This window comes from Coloeus monedula, assembly GCF_965178545.1.
Source record: "Coloeus monedula genome assembly, chromosome: 15".
Taxonomy (NCBI): Eukaryota; Metazoa; Chordata; class Aves; order Passeriformes; family Corvidae; genus Coloeus; species Coloeus monedula.
Genome location: NC_138795.1, coordinates 16,118,696 through 16,140,305, shown reverse-complemented (window position 1 = coordinate 16,140,305; position 21,610 = coordinate 16,118,696). Strand labels below are relative to the sequence as shown.

Sequence of the window (21,610 nt, the reverse complement as noted above, 5' to 3'; positions counted from 1 at the left end):
CATTCATTTAAAAATTGCTCCACATGTGGCCCCAGCTCATGCAATTGAACACTTGACCGCATCCTGTAAAACAGGGCAGCGCCTGTTTCCTGGGAGCTCTACCAAGTTGTCTCCAAGTGCTTTTAATTTACTAATATAACTAGTGAGATGTTCCTGCTGTGTCCTTGCGCCGTGCCTCCCAGGAGAACAGCTTGTCAGGGTGTTAAAAAGATGCCAGTGTGCTTCTGTGAAGGGCTTCCTATGGACAGTGATTTGCACAGCCCAAAGAAAAGTCCTTCTCGGATGACACGTGTAACATTGCAACTATGTCCAAGGCTAATGATTATTTTCCACATAAATGGAATTATATTTGCCTTCAGCAACATTGGCCACTGGGACCTCTTTCTAAAACTGGCAATGCTTCCAAGTCTTTAAATAAAGTGACTGTATGACACAGACCTGAGGTAAAAGCTTGGGGTAGAAAGCAGATGGAGATGTTCTCATGAGAAGAGCAGACAGGGTGGGTTTTGATAAGACGGCTAAAATGGAAGGAAATGTAGTAAAACAAGGGGTCTCATGTGGGAGTCCCACTGCGGTCTCATGAGTGGCACCCAGCGTGTGCTGAAGGCTCCTATAGATCCCTGTTAAACTGGGCAAGAAAAGGTTTTGCCTGTTAGTCAGAGCCATGGCAGGGAATGAGTCATAGCCAGTGGGAAAGGCGATGCTCCTTCCCGCAGCGCCGCAGAGCTCTGCCGCAGAGCTGCTCCCTCTCCCATGGAGGAGCGGCACAGGCTCTGAGGTGGCACGGGCAGTCCTCACACCCACCCTCTCCTGCTCTTTCAAGGCACTTCTGGCTGCTCAGATGAGTGTGTGCAGCTCAGCCCCACATGTCTGTAGTCCATTAGAGTGTGTATCTGGGGGAGATGAGGTGCTTGCCCTATTTTTAGGCCCAGATGAAGCTGCCAGTGGTATGTCCAGGGCAAACCCCAGGGACTGGATGTGCAGGCTGGAGAGGGATGAGTCCTCCTGGGTCCCGTGGGTGTTTGTGCTGAGTGTGTGGCACTGCTGGACACAGCCAGTGAAGCACTGACTGCTCAGCATTCCTGCTGAGGAAGGTGCAGAACAGGCATCTCCTCTCCACATCTCCATCTGGCAGGCAGATCCCAGTGTCCATCAGTAAAGTGGCTGTTTTCCAGTGTGGAAAGCCTGTGCTGGGGTGCTGGGACTCTTGGCCTCAAGCCCTCACAAGCCTTTCTGTGAATGAGAGCAGGTGTCAGACCAAACCATGCACCATGCTCAGAGCAGTGGGTTCAGAGGCAGATGTTCCCCTAGAAAATCCTGGGAAGGGACTTGTCCAAATCCTGTCCAGGCTTGAGTGCCTATTCAGCCTGCAAGGTCAGGCAGCCCATCCTGTCAAGCAGGGGTGACCCTCCAGGCAGCATCCCAGGGCCAGAAATGGTTGTCACTTCATGAGGTTGGTCAGCAATCGAGTAAGAAATGTCTGCTGTACTTTTCAACAGAAAGATTTCCAGACTGCAGTTCAACAAGGTGAAGCTTGAAGATGCTGGGGAGTACAGCTGCGAAGCGGAGAACGTTTTAGGGAAAGACACCGCAAAAGGCAGCCTGAATGTGAAAAGTGGTAAGTGAAGAAGCCAGCAAATGTCTCGAGCTGTCTGCCATTCCACAGAAAGGCTCTGCACATGGTCTGTCTTGTATTTTGTTTCATGCTTTCAGGAGATCGAGTAAAACAATCTTGGGAGATAAGAAAAATGCAGCTTAGCATAAATGTTTATCTTTGTTATCTGTCACTGGCAATGTGGTTAATTTACATTTTAAATAAACTTACAGTCTATGTATTTTTTTTAAAAAGGGGTAAGGAGGAAAGAAAGCTGGTGGGCTTGATGTTTTCATTTTTTAAAGAATTTCTGAGAAGCAAAACTCACCAGAAGACAAGTAATTAGACCATAGCTTTGTGATGAGTGAAGTTGCTTCTGGTTTTCATCCTAGAATGTGTGCTCCATCTCTTAGAGCTCAGCGGATGGAGTCTGAGGTTAGGTGGTTTTATTATTATCTTGGTCATAATAATTATATTGCTTAACACGATGGTTTGGATGCACCCTCCGGCTCAGAAAGTCCCTACAGTGACTGCCAGAAGCTGGGAGGGCACAGCTAGGGAGGGGATGACTGTATTTCCTAAGCTCTTCCTCCTGCCATTCACAACAGGCACTGTGGCAGCCTGGGCTTTGAGCGCTGGGCTCTGGCTCTGGGCTCTGCAGCCCTTTGCTGGGATCCCGTTTTTTGTTCTCTCACCAGCCTTATCCCAGTGTGAGGGAAGGTAGCTTTCTCCTGCTGCTTTCTGGCAGTATTTTCTCTGTTACCCTCAGCCTGCTTGCCATCCTGAATCTTTTGTTCCGTGAAGCTGCAGCGTCACACAGCCTCCCCCTCAGTTATCCTGCCTGTTCAATCCCAGTGCTTGCAGAGTCTGGAGGAAAGCCGTCCGTGCTCACACCTCCCTGCCTTCATCCTCCATGTCTGTGAGCTCAGCCCTGCTGCTCTGCTGGGTCTATTTCCGATTGTGATAGGAAGGGTGTCCCGAGTAAGAAACTGAGGCAGTGCTCTCCTTTTTTTCCTTGACTCACGCTCGGGCTGTCCCACGCCACATAAACTGCTCCTGTTTGATGGGAGCTGCATGTGCAACCTCCCTTCCCCGTGAGCAGCCATCAGAGCCCTGTCTGCCTCCTCTGCTGCCCCTTCCCCATCACCAGCACCCCTCTCGCCAGAGGAGGAGTGTGGCTGAGCAGTGCCTGCTGCAGGGCTCTGACCTGCACACCAGGTGAATGCACATCTGCACACCAGGTGAATGCACATCTGCACACCAGGTGAATGCACATCTGGCCACTGCAACCTCCAGCTGCCCCTTCCTGCAGGCAGAGAAGGCAGCGCATGTCAGGGTTCAGCTCTCCCTCCTCAGGAAGCCACGCTGTGTGGCAAGGACCACTTACAGCAGGGATGGACTCACACCTGAGGTGCCCCGAAATGTGTTAAGACCTGAAAAACCGTGAAAGACAAACAGAGATCCCGCTGCAGGGTGCTGTGAATCTGGTGGGTGCCCTGCCTGGATGAATCCATGTTCTCAGCTTCCTCGCCAGCCTGCCCCTGGCTTGCTGCTCAGCTGCATGTGCACCTTGCTGCTGTTTGCAGACCACCTGCCAGGACAGCAGTGCCAGCTGTAGCCCCCTGCAAAGGTAGCCCAGGTGATGGTGATCCCTGGACGCTTTGGCAGCCCTGTCACCCCTCTGCACTCTTTTTTCCTCTCTCCCCTGGAGCTACCCAGAGTTAAGCAGCCTTCCCCAGTATGCAGACACGTGCTGTCCTGGAGTATTCCTCTTCCCTTACTGCTGGGCTTTCTTGGGGTCTCGACAGCTTTCCTCACTTCTGCAAGCTCCCTTCCTCTGTGATACCTTTCAGTAGAAAACTCATCAGGGCATCGGAATCCCTACGTGTGTTGTCTCCTGTTTTTTCTTCCCTAGGCTCCCTAGCACTGATCCTGTTGTGGCTTCCATGGCAAAGTGCTCTTTGCTCTATTCCAAAACCACTTGCCAGTTTCAGAAAAGCAGCTTTTCAGCCATACAGGTCTGTTGCAAGTCACCAAAACCACCACATCTTTAGAGAGAAAGAGGAAGTGGCTGCAGAGCAGAGACCCCTTGGCACTTAGAAAATGCCCATCAGCCAAAGCCTCACCTCATCCTTCCTCTACAATTCCAGTATTTCCACAAAACTCCCAGCTCAGAAATAAATGTTTTTGCACTGAGAAACTTTGTGAGGGTGTTAATTTCTGTGGAAATGCTTCTGGGCTTAGTCAAAATATGCTGTGCTTTGGTTGTATTGCAGATTTTTATGACTTTGAAGTAAATTAGATGCTTTCTTAGAAAAATGTCCCATTTCCCAGTTCTCTTCATTGAGTAGTCTAATGTGGATATCACATGGCCATGAGGGCACAGGTGAGATGTGACTGTTCCAGACTCTTTTTCTCCTCAGATAATTTCTACACATCTCCTCAACTGCCCTGCCCCGTATTAAACACTGCAGAAAAAATCAAGTTGTGCAAAAAATTCTTTCTGCTTCTAGCTTTTTGTGGTGGTCTCACCCCTGTCTCTGACCGGCACTGCACTCCCGGCCCAGGCTCCTGGGGCTTTCTCCTTTGTGCATCCAGAGGGCCTGAGGGACTTCTCCAAAGGTGCTGGTGCTGCCAGCGGGTTTGAATGGAGCTGGTGTCTGTGGGCATTCCAGTATCCTGGTTAAGAAAGAGGAAATCAGCACCTGTGCTTGTCTCCCCTACTGCCTGGGGCCATGGCCACCGTCTGTTCCATGTCCCTCCACCTCTTGTAGGAGCATCAGTTTGTGCTGCAGATCTTCACGTACCCGTGGGATGGAGGCTCTTCAGAAAATCCCACCTTTTCTTAAACTCCACGTTTTTTCCCACTGTCATGTCCTGCCATCCCATCTTTGCACTCTTGTGGCCATCAGGACTACGAAAACCTCCTACAGTTTTGCTCATCTCCTGCCAGGTGGACCCTGAGCCATTTCTGCCTCTTTGTCATGACAGGAGGCCCTTCACAGCGAGGGGGACATCGTGCCCTGTGCCATGCCCTGCAGGGACACTCCTTGTCCTGACTCTGTCCCCCCAATCCCCTGCCCTAAACCAGGACTAACACCTTGACAGCCCCCAGCCTGTGCCCCCCAGCAGCACCTGCCCCTCTGCTCCTCCCCACAGTACCTAAGCCCACCCTGCTCTGCTCAAAAGAGATATTTTGTTCACTACTTTCTTACCTTAATTTTCCCAGGAACAACGAAAGCACCACAAGTCTTACCAGCCTCAGAAACTAAAATAGTTGTTATGGAAGAAGAGTGTAAGTACCTCTCCCCCTCTCCCCCCATACAGCTGCTTTCCCCTAATTTGTTTGTTATTATGAGACATTTTGTATAAATGCTTTATTGCCTCCTGGAATCTTCTTTAATCACTCCTTCTGTCTGATTTTTCCCAAAGCCACTGATCTTTCTTTCCCTAGATCTTAAAAAAAAAAATCTGATTTATATTGCTGGTGTCTATCTTGGAGAGGGAGAATTTGATAACTATTGCAATGGCAGCTCAAAGAACATGCTACTTGAAATTGCAACTGAAGTTTAGGCATTCCCAGCTCTTTCAGTACATGGAGTTATTGATACTTGCAAGATGTGCTTGTTATGGCCTTTGATTTAACAGGGGTTTCTTAAATTGCTGTGGGTTTGGGTTTTTTTTTTTTTTTTTTTTTTGAGGATAGTTGATAAAACCAAAACAGGCTGTAGCAAGGACAAGAAAAAAGACACGAGTCATCTAAGCATAGGTAATAAGAAAGTTGCAGAAAATCCATCCATGCCCTGCCATCCCACTTTTTCTGAGTCTCCAGAAAGCAAAACCAGATTTCCCCAAATGTTTAATTTGATTTAGTGTGGCTGAAATGCTTTTTAGCATTCCCTCCTATTCAGTTGTCCCAAAAGCAGTAGAAAATGGGCACAGAGCAATAAAAACCAAGGAACGGATACAAGTGTAGATTACAATCCCGGGGCCTGGAGGTTGGCTCATCAATTTCTGGTGGAGGATGTTATGTCTGTGTCAGGGGGGTCTCTCCTCAGTGGGAGCCCACCAGAGTCCTGGCCAAACCCCTGGGAAGCCAGGACCAGGCAGGGATTTTGAGATCCGTGCTGTGTTTCCATCCCAGCTGCAGATGCCCAGAGCTGAGAGCACAGCTGGCTGTGCCTCACTGTTGGTGATTCTGCTCTGCAGATTTTATGGGGATGTTTCCTCCTTTGAAAGCTCAGTCTTTTATGATTTTAAAGGAAATCTGATTGCAGCCACAGCAGGCACTGGTAAGGTGTTCTTTAAAAGCTTTTCTGATTAGAAAACTGCACTTAAAATGTGCTCTTGTGTAGTGCTTCGCCTTGGACTGCACTAGAGACACCAACCTGAGATACAGCATCATTAATGCCATGGCCACACCATCCTTCCCCAGGATTTTTCCTTTGTTTTCACCAGAAGAGATCCATGCTACTTCTTTGCATTATATTAGAGAAATGCTATTTTCTTAAAAGCCAAATCTCAGAAAGGAAACACAGAAATTTCCCCTTTTGGGAAACTTCTTTCCTCTGTGGATGCATCATCACTGTCTGGGTTTTTTTTCTACTGATGGGAAGAGATGGCAAAGTCTCCAGAGTTAAAGCTGTAACTCACTTTTTCCTTCACATGCCTTTTTTTGCAGTATCTCCCAAGTGTCACCTGAATAACTCAGAGTCTCTCCGATTTTTATGGTGATTGATGTTGTATCATAGAATTGCACGTGTGTACAGCATATGGGGAGGTGATGAAGATGTGAGGTGGGATGATCTGGAGAGCAGACAAGTATCTCATTCCCGTAAAAGTCTTGCATTTCTTTTCAATATCCGTGTTCAGAGTCACCTGTGGGTTGTCCCACCTTTGTTGTTTCGCTGAAATCTTGTAAATCCCTTGCTGGATTTTAGCCACTGGTTCCCCCAGTAGCTGGTGTGTGAATGGCATGAGGCACCACTCAGCTTCATTCAGTGGTGCAGTAGCCCCATTCATGGTGAAAACGTGTTAAATAAGATACTTTGTGCTTGTCTTGGTTGTGCAGCTGGGTGGTCACAGAGGCTCAGCTCACAGGCAGGAACTTGCAGGGATGTGGTAACTTGATCATGTGCCCCAATGCACAGAGAAAGGTCCTTTATGCTCATTTCAACATCCAGAGAACTCGAAATGGTAATGTGATCCTGTCATGGTGCAGCGTGAGGCAGCTAAACACGGTTCAGGAGTCTGTGGCTATGACAAGTTGGGTAAACAGGATAGGAACCAGTGTCAACACTTAGAAGAATTCTGATGGAGGCAGAACTGGAAGAAGGGTCAAAGCAATCTGGAGAGCATTCTGAGATGGAAGGCTTATGCAGGACAAAGATAGTAAAACGCTCTCAAAGTTTCATTTTAAAAAGGTAAGATAATGTTTGAAATCCCTGAGAAGGTCAGGCAATCCCTTGTGCTTGCTTTCTGCTGTTGAGTTCTCCTCTAGTTCCTTCCCTTGGCTTCAACAAGCAGGTGAAGTCCTGAGGGTAGGGACAGGCCAGGTGGAGGAAGTGTGGTTTGGATGTCAGGATACAGGAGGACGTGCCAGTGGTGGGCAGGTGCTCTAAACCAACATGTGGAACATTGCAGCTGCTCACCCGGACCCTGCTCGTGCTCTTTGCTTGCTCTGTGGCTGGGTGAGTGCCTGGTGACTGCTTTATCAGCCTGTGTGGGCTGCCAGTGCCCCTGGCTGAGGGTGCTCTGCAGCAGAGAGAGGCTCGGGATCGCGGGAGAAGGTGAGATGGGGAGAAAGAGCAGAGGAGGCAGTGCTGAATTGTGCTGAGAACAAGAGGGTTGGGGGTAATATGAAGCACCTGGAAGAAAGCTGGGCTCTCTGGATTTAGTTTTGGGGCCTTTATTTCATCTGCTGGGGATCACAAGCCCTCCCCAGAGTCCCTCTAGAGACCCCTGTGGGAAAGGTAGATGAAAGAGTCCTTTTTTCTCCAGTTAAGTCCAACTCTCCACACACCGGTTGGGGTCCACAGATTTCATAGCTGTCATCTGGGTGATGCCATTGGATGAAGTTTGTAGACTCATTGAGGCAATCCCTCTCCAGTTTAATACCTTCCCTGATGCCTAGCATGTCTGGCTGTTGGAAATGTTCTCCTCACTTTGTCTCTGCCAGGTGAGCTTGGCCTGAAGGACTTGCATGGTTGCAATAGCTGCGCTGTGGTTTGTGAGTCACACACCCCACAGAAACTTGTGCTACGTAGTTGTAGTTCAACCAATCCCCCCAAACCTGCTCTCAAATCCAGTCTGGCATGGTCTTTACTGGGTGACCATGGCAGACCTGCCTGTGAGTTGGCTGGTCAGTCCCCAGCCCCTCCAGCCTGAGGCCACTGAGCTCTCCTGGAGCTCCCAGTGCTGCAAACGTCAGCAGGGTGCTCTGGGTTTGGAGTTGAAGGGTGTCCAGCCAGCCCAGAGCATGGACAAGAACAGACACAAGTCTGGCCATGTGAACAGAGCAGTTTTCAATATTAGACTAAAAATAAGTCCTGGTGTGGTCTTTGCTCAGATAATTTAAACCCCATTGGTGGAGGTGTGGTTGTAATTGAGCGGAACCTGCACGCACGCAGGCACGGAACGTTGAGGTGAATGTGGGGATCTCACTGCCAGTCTGCAGGGAGCTGTGTGGTGCCTGGCAGCTGCCAGATCCTGCTCACTGCTCATTCTGCACACTGTGTATTTTTTAAGTAGTCACACAGGTACTACTCGAGGTGTGGTGTAAGGACAGGCAGTGACTCTAAAGGCAAAGAGGGGCAGGATGAAGTGTGGAATGGGAGCTGATGTCCCCTGGGAGCACTGAGGCTGAGCCCAGCCTTCAGAGCTGGGCTGTGGACCAGGGGATCTGCTCTTCTGGCTCCATCCTGGGATCCTGGTGTGTTGCTTCACTTCTTGGGCTTCAGCTGCCCTGCTTGCGAAGCTTTCACGCTGGCATTGGCTCTGCAAAAGGATTTTTAGGTTGCTGAACAAATCCCTTCATTGAAGTATCATGTTGCTGCTATTACAGTTGATGATGGGGATTTGGGAAAATGAAATGCTGCAGTGCTGGAGTGTGCATTTCAGACCCCTCTGGTAGAGAAGAGCATAGGAAGGGCTCCCTCATAAAGCTGGAGAGATCATTCTAGAGGAGTAAGTAGAAGCTTGACAGTAACACAGGACTTTGGCCCTGCAGTTACTGGCTGTCCCATGGAAACAGGCAGCCCCTGAGTGCTCAGAAACCTTTAAACTTGTTTCTTAGTGAAACCCCTGAACAGTGCAGATGGGAGAGGTGAGGAATGCAACCTGTGCTGTTTTGATCAGCGGCATCTGATGCTCCATGATGAGAGTCTTGCAGTCTGGTATTTGTATCTTGGGATGAACTCCTAGTCTGCAACTATTGATCCTAATGATCCCCTCAGGAACTGGAAACATGATTCCAGCAGGATCTATTTCAGTAAAAAGCGGGGTAAATATTTGGTCATTTCCAAATGAATAAACACACAGGAGCAGAATTTTTATGACCTCCAGAGTCCCCAGTCTGCTGTCAGGCAAGCCCCAGTGTGCACTGGCCCTTCTGATTTCATGTACAGAGAGCAGCAGGCAGCATCCAGACTCTGCTCAGGTTTATTGCGAGAGGAGGTGTTGTATCAGACACACAGAAATCTGCCACAGAGGGAATGGTGAGGATCACCAGCCCCTCCATGTGTTAATCAGTGTAAATCATGGATTTAGTGTGGCTCGTGCCAGGATTACAGTGCTACAACAAGAAATATCTTGGCCAGACACCTTCTCATCCATGTTCTTCTAACAAGTAGTTGGATGAACTCTGTTGAGGGGAACCTCAGCAATTCTGTGTTTTATCAGTAAGTACACGAGGCATATACAGAGCAGGTAATCTGTATACACTCCCCAACCAGCTGAGTTCATCTGTCTAACTGAATGTCTAAATATTGAGAGAATAAAGTGTCTGTACTCTATGAACCCACCAGCCACAGCTATTTATAAAGAAGAAAAGGAGTGGCGAAGCTATCGCTGTCTCCCTGCTCTCCTCGACAGTAGCTGTAGTTCGTGAAAAATTAACAATAATTTATAGTCCAAGCTGCATTAATTAACTCTTTGCAGGGGGAGTATTTCACCAGACTTCTGAGAACAGGCTGGTGAGCTACCTGCAAAGGTTAAATGACGTGCATGGCAGGAATTGTGTAAGAATCCCTGCACAATCATTAATGGCCTTTCTGCGTAGATGGGTTGTGGGAGGGGAAGTCCACCCAGCAGAGTCACTGCCCCTGGCTCTCTTCTCTGTTGCCCTGTCATTGATGATAGTCCAGAGTAACTGAGGCGTGTGGTGGAAAACAGACTCTCTGAATGGCTCCAGTGCTGTGAATCTCTCGTGTGTTTATGCTGCTCTGTCCTCACTGGCTGGGGCAGCAGCAATAAAACGTGGCTGCAGATCATTCACAAACACATCATCAAGAGGCAGCCTTCCTTCCCTGTCCTCAAGTCTTTCCTCCTCTTTTTTCCCTGTCCTCACGTCCTTACTCCCCTCTTTTCTTCGCCTCCTTATTCCCCTGTCTCCTTTGTCCTCACCTCCTCCCTTCAGCTTTGTTCTCAGTCCTGGGACTGAAGACCAGCTGGGGATCTGACCTGCTGATGGGTGATCTGCTCCAGCCCTTCTCTCACCCTGCAGGGGCTTTCTGACCAGGTTGCCACTGTGTGTCCCAGGGGTGCCTTGCTCATTCCCTCTGGTCAAAAGGAAATGCCACCACTTGCTTTCCATAGCTTGCCTCGTGCACACTCCTTGTTTTCCGCTTTTAATTTGTGGAAGTACCTGGGGAGGCTGTTGGTGCATGACTGGTGTTACTGCACAACCCCCTCATCACATCCCACTGCCTCCATGAGTCCTGTTCCGCCCTGCTACCACCCAAAAACTGCTCCCTTGCTTATTCAGTTCTCCACTTATCTCAGCAGCTTTACAACTTTCCAAGCCATTTGGGATAGATGGAGTTTTGTTGGAGGCTGAATGAAGGACTTATTCTGCCAACCAACCAGCCAAGGGGGGGTAAAATGTGCTGGGTACTGTGCAGCAGTTAATGTGAAATAGCTGTGGGAAGTAATTTCTGGATCACCAGGCACAGCTGTGTAGTGTTTGGCACAGAGGTGAGAGTACCTGCATGGCTGTAAATGAACTGTGTGTGAGGTTCCCTATACCAGCATCAGACATCCCAGTGCAGATGACTCTGGACCAGGCATGTAGTTGTTAAAGTACTTGCAGTGGCCCAGGCTGATGGGGAATAGAGCTAAACACCAAGTAACTTGTGAATCTGGGATAATTCTCCCACTAATGGGGTGGAAACCCACTGAAATCTCCTTTGGCATCATGCTTTGAGGTGCTCATGTGTGATCTGCAGCCACATGGTGTCAGAGGGCCACGTTTCAGCTCAGGCACAGTTAACATTTTCTAAGTGAGACATTTTGCTTCCCTTTGTCCTCCCACTAGAGTGTGGCAGGTCTCTCCATCCTTGCACCCTAAATAGTTGCTATCATGAATGTGAAGTCCCAGTTGCAGCAACATCCCAGGGTGATCAGGCACCTTGGAAGGCTCTAGACTATGTGTTACCACACAGCAGTGAGATTTCAGGGTTATAAGAGATAAAGATCTGTACTCAGTGTATCAAACCTCAATAAGAACATCAGGAATTCCTGTGACTGGAATAGATATCCCATAAATACCATGTGTGACGTATGGTCTTGCTATTTCCAAAGAGAACACCAGAACCAGGGATGACCCAAAAAAGGAATACAAAGAGATTCCCAGCTCGGAAAGGAGATCCTGGCTGTGCCTGTAATGCCACAGGTGGCACAGGGGAAACAAGTGGGGATAATGACCCGTTTTTTCTAACTCAGGAGGCAGAAAAGGGCAGGTTAAAAGAATTGAATGGAGATGTGCCCTTGCACGCTGTGTGCGTAGCACTGGAGCTCTTGTCACAAATATTGTGGATGCTACAAGATTAGATTTGTTCAAACAGCAACTAAACGTGTTGCTGGAAGAATCCAGCAAAGGCCACTAAATGTAAGGACACTGTGGCTGTCTTGGGGTGTCTCTGAGCCCCCCGTCCTGGGTGGCCTAAGGAATATTATCATTGTGTGCTCATGCTGATCTTCTTTCTCCAGCTTTGCCACTGTTGGGGGCAAGGCAGGGCTTTGGCTTGCCCAGTAGTGCTCAGCTTTTAGTCTAAAATGGCCTCATTTCCTAATGCTCTCTTCTCTCTTCAGGGAACTGCCTCTCTCTGTGGCCTTTGCCACATCTCTGTGCTGACAAATGGACCGTAGTAATATGATTCCATGAGTCAGTTTTAAAACACTTTGTGCTTCTTTGGGATAAAAGGCAAGGCACTTGCAGGAAACAGGGTTTAAAGGATAATGACATTTGCAAGGTGCTTCTAGCAGAGGTGATCAGCCATGCATTCTCCTGACAGGCACAGCTCTACTGACAGCTGTCCCCCAGAAGTGGCCAACATGCCCCAGCCTCAATCATGTCAGGCTCTTTTTTATCTGTTTAAAAGGGACAAAACTGTTTCTATGGGATGAAGATCCCATGCAATCTCTGGCTGATGAGCACTGTAATCCACCCTCGTATCACACCACACAGCACTGCATCTTCCCATCCACCCTTCTCAGTGGGCTGGGTGTCTTCTTATCTAGGGGGGGTTTCCTCTGGGGAGGTTTCTGGGCTCTGTTTTCAGTTCTCCCTCTCTGCCCCTGTCTTGCTGTGGCAGGGCTTGCTCCAGAATCATTTCCTGTAGGGTTTATGATGCGAGACTTTGCCAGATGGATCGTTTTGCTTGCTACCAAGTGGTGTATTTGATGGTTGCAGGGGTGACAGCTCCCTGCAGCATGTGCTTGCTCTTCATCCATGTGCCTTCCAATTTGCACCAGCGCTTTGGTTGATGAAGTTTCAGTGCTCCCTGATCTGAAGGTACACTTGCAGAGATCCACACTTAACAGAGACCCAAAGCTCTCCTCTTCTGAATAGAAATGTGCTACTATCTTGTAAAGGTATAAATTATAAAGCCTTGTCTGTATAATGAGTCTGCATTCCCCAGATAAATTACACAGACTCATAATGGCTTTGGCTTTTAGTTACCATTAATCTTAACTGGAAGGGAGTGCTGAATTTCCTGTAGAGGTTTGGGAGTTTTCAGATTTTTGCAAGAGTTTCATTGAAGGCTTGGTTGAACTATCCTCTGCTCCACCACTCCAGTGTGTGCACTCTGCTTGCTGTCCACATTTGGCTCCCAGCTGGCTGGCAGGACGTGCCCTCAGGGAGCAGCTGCTGTCCCAGGGCTGTGAGCATTTTGGGTCTTTGCTGGAGTGTTTTCCAAGTCTCGTTTGCAGAGCACTTTAGGTCATCTTGCTGTGCCCTGGATAGCTGCGAAAGACAGAGCCAGAGGCAATGGTTATTCAAGGCAAAGCATGGAAATAGCTCTGCTCCGTGCACAACCCCGGCCTGTCAGGCAGTGGGAGGCGTCCACTTCCTTATGGGAATGGAAGGCAATGGACAGGACAATGCATGGTTCAAACAAACTGAGCAGGGAGCTTGGCCCTGCCCTGAGCCATGCACAGGTAACAGCGTGGGCTGCTCCACCTGGGCACAGCCCAGCGGGAAACTCCTCCTTCGGAGAGCCATGGACTCCACGCAGGCAGAGAGACCCAAAAGCATGAGAGCCAGAACAAACTTGTCTGCTTGCTCGTGTGCCAAGCATCACCCACATGGGAGAGGTGCTGGGAGCCCTCCTTTGCCTGGGAGAGCCTGGATGTTCCCAGCAGGTGCTGGAGCTGGATCATGGGAATACAGCCCTTGGCTCTGGCGTGCGGGCTGCAGCCAGAGGCAGCCTCGGAGCCCCTGCAGAGGTGGGATGAGCACAGGGGGTGCCGAGGAGTGGGGAGCAGCCCTGGCTCCCTCTGGGACAGGCCACAGCTTGCCCTGCTGCTCCTCCTGTGTCTCTGACTGGCTCCTGCCTGGCTCTGGTTCAAGCTTTCTTCCTCGAATCCTGTGTCAGTGAGGAGTTCAGTCTCAGGGATGGTGTCACTAACCTCTCCACGAGGCTTGTTCACGCTTTGGAAAACAGGATGGAAGAGAGTATCTCCTCAGAAGCCGTGACTACAGCATACAAGGTGCTGCAAAGGAGGTACTAGCCACACTGCTGGAGGTGTAATTGTGATAGGGTCTGAGCAAGGTGGGTAGTCTAGGAAAGGCAACTATTTTTAAAGAGATTAAGAGCTCAATTGTAACAAATTCATGCTTTTGAGTGCCCAGCCCTTCTTTGAGTTATGTGAAGATGGGTCTGTATTCCCCAAAGCTGCTCACCTTCTGTAACCTTTATCAGTGCTCTAACAACAGGTATTTTCCTTGCTAGAAGCCTTTGTTTTACCTTTGGAGACTCTTTGGGCTTAAGTTTATCTGAGTCTCTCAGAGACAGGAATTACAGTGAAATTCTGCAGACTACCTTCAGGTTTTCTTGTAGCTTACAGGACTGTAAAGCTTTCCTCTAGAAAGAAGTTTAGATTTGGAGAAGCACCTGTATCCCAGGAACTTGAGTCATGCTGGCTGCCTCCCTCATAGCACGAGCTGGGGCTGGCTGATTTCTGCTGGGTCTGCTGGGGCAGCCCTGTTGTGGCAGCACACAGCAACGCTCAGGAGCGGGGAGGGACAGATGGAGCTGCTCTTGCTTGTGCCAGGCCTGCTCCTGGCTCTGGAAACTCATCCCCTGACAGAGGTGAGGAGCAATGCCAAGTCCCCTGCAGTACCTCTGGGTCTGGGTCCAGTGTCCTGGTGTACTCAGGCCTCAGCAGCACGTCACTGTGGCTCTGTGACTCCTCAGCTCCTCTTCTTCCTGACCTCCTGCTTGCCTGCTGGCACAGCGTTCCGAGCATGACGGGGGGCAAGGACAGCGGGAAAGGGGCACTTCCCTACAGCTTGCCAAAAAAATGATCTTGTTCTACATGCTGGCTGCTTAGAGGAAGATGAGTCTTCAACTCCTCACTCACTTGGCCCCTTTTGCTGGGAAAGGAAGGGTCAAGTTGCAGCCCCAGGACCTGAAGGTGGGTCTAAAGGCACAGGCTGAGGTTTGTAGTTCTGGGGTTTTTACATTGGCAAATGAACTTGTAGAAAATCATCTAAGGAAGCAGAATTGCCCAACAAAGGAAATAACATTATATCCTTTTTGTGTGTGTTTTTGTTTTCCCCTGCAGTAACCACAACTCTCTCCTCCTGGTCCGGGCATGCCAGAAAATGCAACGAAACAGCCAAGTCCTATTGTGTCAATGGAGGGGTGTGCTACTACATCGAGGGGATTAATCAGCTGTCGTGCAAGTAAGTGAGTGGAGTTCTTGTGTCAATATGGAAATTCCTTGGCTGAGGGAGAGGAGACCTTTGTGCAACTGCCAGAGTGGGGGGGAGCTCTGAAGTTCTCCTGGCAATTGCAGTTTGAGCTGTGCCGGTTCAGAAAGGGGCACTAGAGGGGCAAGGGTGGGGGGCAAGGATTCGTATTTTCCTTTTTTGTGTGCGTGTCACTGCTCACTTTTCCTGGCTTTTCTCCCTCTAAGAATATGTTCGTCCTGGCTGTTTCTTTTCCCTTTTTCCCCTTTCTCTTCTGCAGCTTCAGGGAAATTTGGGTCCCTTTTGCTCTCCCTGAGCTGACACATCCTGCCCTCCAGTCAGGGGGACCTTCCCAGGGCACAGCCTCCTCCCTCCCCCTTTACTGGAGGGGTCCCTTGCTGAGACCTGCCCCGACCTCTCCTGTACCTCATGGGCCCAGGGTTAACACCCAGCTGTTCCCCTCTCTGTGCAGCTTTGTAGCTGTTGTGGGATGTTTGTTTCCTCCTTCAAACCCACAATAAAAAACAGAGACATGTACTAAGTTATCCTTAAAATGAACTGCTTTGAAGGGTTTGCAGTGGGGCTGCACAGCCTGAGGGATGTGGAATGGGATGTGAGACTTTTTCACCCCTGGCTCACAGCCAGAAAGCCCAATAGCATCTCACACCTCATCCCCCAAGCCTAATAGTGCCTGTGGATAAGCTGTGCAGTCTGACTGCCAGTGCTGGAGGTGCAGGCACCCAGAGCACACCTGTACGTGCCCCTGGGCTCCTGCACAGTCAGCAGGAGGGAGTGCCCTGGGTGTGCATCCACTGAGCAGATGGAATCCTCTTCTGAGCTCACCTGGTGACCCAGGCATCACTGCCCAGCTTGGAGAAGCCCAGAGCTGACAATTTTCTCCCTTTGGAGCCCAGAGACCTCTCAGTGGAGACACAGCCAAAGGTCTTTACATCCATGGATGTCAGCCCAGCAGCACTGCAGGATGTGATGCTCATCAGGCACCTCAGCTCCTCAGGCTTTGGAGGATGCACCTGAACCGAACCCTCACCCCTGTGGAAAGCCTGTGGGCTGGATCACACTGAGCACAACTCCTCCCTTCTCCCAGTACTCCATTGTTTTGGCAGGGAGCAGCAGAAAAGGCCATCTGGAAACGTATCCTGCTGAGCTCTTGTGCTCTTGCTTTGCAGTGCAGGGTCAGCTGTGGGGGAAGGAGCATCTCCCAGTTCTCCCAGACTTGCCCCTTAGACACAGAAAGAGCTGGGTAGGACAGACACCAGAAGCTGTGGCTTCCACGTTTGCCATGTGCGAGGAGCGGGAGCAGCCCCTGTCCCCACAGCCCTGTGCTTTAGTGTAGTTGTCCCTGCCATTGGCTTCCTGGTGGCACCGTGGGATCATCTTGTCAGTGTTCCCCACAGGAAACATGGGGGAAGCCCCATACTGCTGATAAAGTCACAGCCACTATTCTGGTGTAGCTGTAGCCCAGGAAGCCCCAGCAGTTCCAGTCTTTCCATTCTGGGAAGGGCTAAACCCTTGAAGTCTGGAGGAGGGTGTGAATCAACATCTCTATCTGTGAGCAAAGTGGTCATGCCAGAAGCATAGACTTCAAGGCTGTTTCTTTTGGAAAGAACTCAAATCCAGATCAAGATTAAAATCGGATCAATTTTCAATTACAACAAGAGTTACCTGAAATCCTGCCGTACAGAAGAATCACCTTTGCCTAGAGAAAAAATACTGTGGTAGGTGTCAAACGTCTTTCAGCAGAAAGACTGTTTTAGCCAAAGTAATTCCAGTCTCATGAAGAAACAGCCTACCTTCCAACCAGGCTGCTCTGACAGCTGATGAGCAGAGGGCACGCTCAGTGATGGATTCCATTAAGATTTTACGTGCCACACGAAGCAGCCCTAATTATTTCACCTCATTTGAAAGCCTCACTTGCAGATGGTAAAATGATATCCTTTTCCCATGAGTTCCAAGATACCAATTGCTAAAACCAGACGGGAATTGAGCAGGCACGTGTGGAAGGGCAGGAAAGTGTTACCCAGAAGGAGGTGCTGGGAAGGTCTGCACTGTCACTGTTCATCTGCCAGAAAATGTGGCTCCATGTTCATGGAAACCCGGGGGACCCAGTGCCTTCCACACAGCACAGTCACTTCTGATCTTACTGCTTGAGGAGATCTCTGGATGTTCATTCACCTTGGGTGCTTTTATCATTAAATCACAGACTGAAGATAAGAAAACCTGGCTCTTGAAGTGGTGTAATTTTAGAGTTTCTGGATTCCGAAGGATAATAGTTATTGAGGGATGCAGAAGCATTTGAACTGAACAGTGTTTCCCATAAAATGGCTCTCCCAGTGACATGGGTGATTCTTGGGGGAGATGCTGATGAATAAACAGACTTCCCCTTTGCCTGCAAAGAAAGAGTTGACATTCCACAGCTTCCTCATTGCACCAGGACAGGAGATCTGCTGCTGTGTTTGTGAAAGATGCAGCAATACAGACTCGGAGGAGAAAGGAAAGGAGGCAAACATACAGCTTCGACCTTCATTTCTGACCTCTGCAACAGCAGCCTTGGCCCTCCAGCCTCACTGTGCCTCTGAGCCAGGAGCATGGAGGAGATCAGTAGGTTCTGTTCACAACCTCTTCAAATGCTTTGGAGATCAACAGGAGCCACGTGAGCAGCTCCAGTGAGGAACAACAAGCGTCCATGCGCTGTTTCCATGTTGCTCTTCCAATAAGTCAGCAGGGCCTGGGGGGATCTTCTGGCCCCCTGTGCCAGCTTGCAGCCCTCCCTCACTGAATGCTCAGGGGATTCTATCCCTCCAGCACCCATGTGATGTTGCCAGCCTTTCCAATGCCAGTTACTAGAGTTTTAGAGTGTTCTTGTTCACTGCCTGCCACCATCCTGTGATCAGCTTCCTGGAGTGCGTTCCGTTCTTGCAGCTGTCCAGAAGCACAGAAATCCTTCCTGTAGATGTTCCCCCTGGCAGTCTGCACCAAAAACAGAAGATGAGTTTTCAAATAATTTCTTCTCCTGATGTGGTTCATGCTCGATTTGCTACAAATATTGCCTAAATTGGCAGCTGGCCTTTTACTATTATTTTATAACAGGCTTTCCAGAAACGTGGTCTTTTAAATCCTGAGGACCAGGTCCTCCTGGTCTTTTAAATCCTGAGGAACAAAGTATTTGCCTGTAATCCCACTTCCTCCCTCCCTTTTCAACACACTTCAGCTACACCTTGGACAAAGCATTTTCTTCACTGAGGAAGAGCCCAGAATGGACTTGGAGCTGTTTCAGAAACGGTGTATTTCTGGATTACGTTCTTCCATAATTTTGTCCTTAATTTGAAGTAAATTCTACACATGCTGGTGTCAAAGGAAACCTGAACACAAAGCAATCTGTGCTGTTATCCTGACTCTGCAAACAGACCACCTGGAAGTTAGATGAGAGAAGTGGGATCTGCCTCAAATATTCTGCAAATTTTCAGCATAAACCTGGGAAATGACTGAGCCACACACCGACAGGACTGATGCAGCAGCCCTTGTGCTCCAAGCACTTGAGAAGAAGAATTTCTGAACCCTTCTCCAGACCATTTTGCTCAGAGAGGCCTTAGGAGCTGGACTCCAGGGCAGTGACACACTTGAGTAGAGCACATTGAGGTGCCACAGAAGGGATGCACACAAACAAGGCCTTGCACTGGGCTGGGACACACAACAGTGGTGCCTGCTTTGTTGTGTCCAGTCAAACACAGCGTTGGGATGATTGGCAGCCTCTGCTCTTGGATCTGCCTCCATCCTGGAGCCCACAGAGTCCTTGGCACAACTTAGAGCAGTTGGAAGCTGCTCCAATCTTTTATTGCTGGGTGCCCCACAGGGCTGTGCTGCCCAAAGAGCAGAAATGCTCTTTTTCCCAGTTAGGTCTTGGCACACGTTAGGTACAGTTGGGGTCTTCCCAGCCAAAGAAAGCAGCAAGCCAGGTCTCATCACTGCAGAGCCTTCTCTGCCCGCTAAAACGCTCTTCAGGTCTCTTTCATGTGGCCAGTGGAGTCAAAGTGATCTGCCCTGGGCCAGGATCTTGTGTGGGGTCAGAAGACTTAAAGAGTAGTACAGAGCAACACCCCCACAACATGTTGGACCAGTTGTGCTCGCAAAAATCAGACTGGAGGATTTACAAATGCTGACAGATAAACAGACTCTCTGTGCTTGGGGTGACAGCTCTGCCTCACGTGAGGGAGTGAGGTCAGAGGCCTGGTGCACCTCAGGCAAAAAGTGAAAGTCAAGGAGAGAATAAAAACAAAACAAAGCAAAAGGAGAACAGATCAGTTCATTTCTAAACCAGCTGATGAATCCAAGTCACCAACTTTCAAAATCACATGTTCACCTCCTCCAAATGTATTGTTTCCTTCACATTGTCCCAGGAAAAGGAAAGATCATTCTGAAAGGTTGGCCACACTGCCAGCTCCCCTGTGCTTTCCCAGTGCACCATCCAAAGGTGTGAACATCTCAGGGATCCTGTGGTCCTGCTGGCAGCACTGTTTGCTCAGCTGCCCTGTGGCATCCGGAGCTGTTCCACCCCTCCCAGTGGCATTTGGTCAGCACGAGCTGCTCATTGCACAGCCACAAGGACGTCACTGTGCCATGGATGCACGAGCAGTTCTGTGGGGAGGTGTTGCAATGCCCTTGGAAATGAAGAGCTAGGGGTGAAAATCTCCACATCCTGTTCCAAATCCCCTGAACCAGCCAGGACTCGTTCCTTGGGTTTTGCATGCTGTTTATCTTGGGTGATGAGATCAGGTACCATTTCAGGTTCAAGTGACCCATCTGTGCATCCTGCTCAATGCACTGTAACCGTATCAGACCCTTGAGGCCCATCAGAGTGTGGAAGCCGATCCTGCAGCAGCAAAGGCTCGGTGAAGGCAACGACGCAGATCCTGCGGCGCTGCCACAGCTCAGCCGGAGCCGCGCCGCTGTCGTCACTGAGCCCAGCAGTGGATGTCCCTGAGGTCTGGACTCCACTCTGCAGCAAACATGCCTTGATTAGCTGCTCTGGAGAAGGCCTTTGCATTTATTCTGGTTGCTTTCTTTTCTTCCCGTCAGTGATTTTGTGGAGTGCAGCCTTTTGCGGCTCTCCAGAGCCTGATCATCTGGGACTGGTCAGGGGACAATGACAGAACTGTCTTCTTTTTCAGCCCTTCCCACAAAAAAGCAACATGCTTGAAACATTTTTTTCCATTTGCTTACATCAGTGCATTGTGTCCTTCTGCTACAGCTTGTCTTTATCGCATTGTTTTGAAGCACCTGCTCATTCACGTTCTTCTGTAGCATGGGTTGCTTTATGAGAGCTACCGAATTTGGCATATTTTAATTAAGATCTGGGGGTGCAAAGGAAATGTGCCGACCCTTGCAAGATTTAGAGCAACAGCTGGACAGAGAAAGCTTTGCTTCCAGCAGGAACACTATGATAATGAATTAATAGTAGCAAATAATAATTAACAATAATTATTGCCCTGCCGTGATACAGGGCAAAATGTCGAAGTTCCTCAATTTTCAGAAATAAGTGCCCAGCAAACACCATAGAAATGAGTCATTCAAACTATTTTGGTTTGTACTTTCTGAGATGCTTTATTTGACTGATCATCTTACTGCATTTTTGTTACCATGTAAATATCTCACTGCAATTCATCCTGAACCCAAGAGCAGAATCTTGCGGATGTTTTCAAAATGGGGTTTTAAAAAAAAAAAATAAAAGGTCTCAAGGTCAAAACTAAAAGAATTGGACATTTTCCAGCAATAATAGAAAACAGAATCTGGACAGAAAAACCCCTGACCAGTTTTATCAATGGCATTTGCAAGTAATTTTCAGAGGTAGCAATTAGATGCAGAGGGATGGAGTTAAGCAAGGACAGTTTGGGGAGTCTCCACTCAGGCTAGAGAGGGGACAAGGTGCTGTCTGCAAGAGGTTGGTGAAGCCTTGTACTTCCCCAGGACCTTTCCTACAGACACACCCTTGTCCCCTTCCCTTGGCCTTTGGGGAGAGACCCATTGGGCCTCCGTGAAAGCACCATAAAGTCCAGAGGTGATACCTGCAGGAAAGTCCACCATCTGTGTAGTCCCTGCAAGAGTTTTCCAAAGAAGGGGGGACTTGGTTTTGCTGCGACAGCCAGCCAGAACCTCCTGAGTCAAACGTGCAGGCAGAAGGATGCCATGATCACAGCTCACAGCTCTCAGCTTCAGTGAGCCTTAACTTTCAGGTATATCCCTCTCTGCAGAAGCACTGCCCTTAGCACAGGCAGCAGATTTTAATGCAGAAGGGATGATCTCCACTGCTCTTCCTGTCCAGACTGGAAGACCCATGTGCCAAGCACGCTGGAAATTTCTTTCCTTGAAGTCACATCTGGGGCCACAGTGATAAATAATAAATCATCTTCAACAGCCTAGAAGTTAGAGACAGATTAAAGAAAGGAACCAAAAGCACTGCATGCTCTCAAAGGTCTCCTGGTCACTGCTTCTGCCTGCAGCCTTGCTTATGAGGAGCCAGGCCCAGGTGTGCCGGGGTGGCACATTGTGTCGTGACAGCTTGTACTCGAGCTTGGGAGGTGACAGAA

The 21,610-nt window shown here is 49.3% G+C and overlaps 1 protein-coding gene across 1 annotated transcript in view; it reads left to right on the top strand.

Annotated features, from left to right (window-relative positions):
* NRG2 (neuregulin 2) overlaps window positions 1–21,610 on the top strand; it is a gene marked incomplete at both ends in the record, with an annotated part of 154,229 nt that overhangs the window by 109,782 nt on the left and 22,837 nt on the right. The window contains 3 exons of the mRNA XM_082291141.1: window positions 1,500–1,618; window positions 4,824–4,889; window positions 14,882–15,002. Coding sequence (XP_082147267.1) covers window positions 1,500–1,618; window positions 4,824–4,889; window positions 14,882–15,002 — 306 coding nt within the window. The remainder of the gene's footprint in view (window positions 1–1,499; window positions 1,619–4,823; window positions 4,890–14,881; window positions 15,003–21,610) is intronic.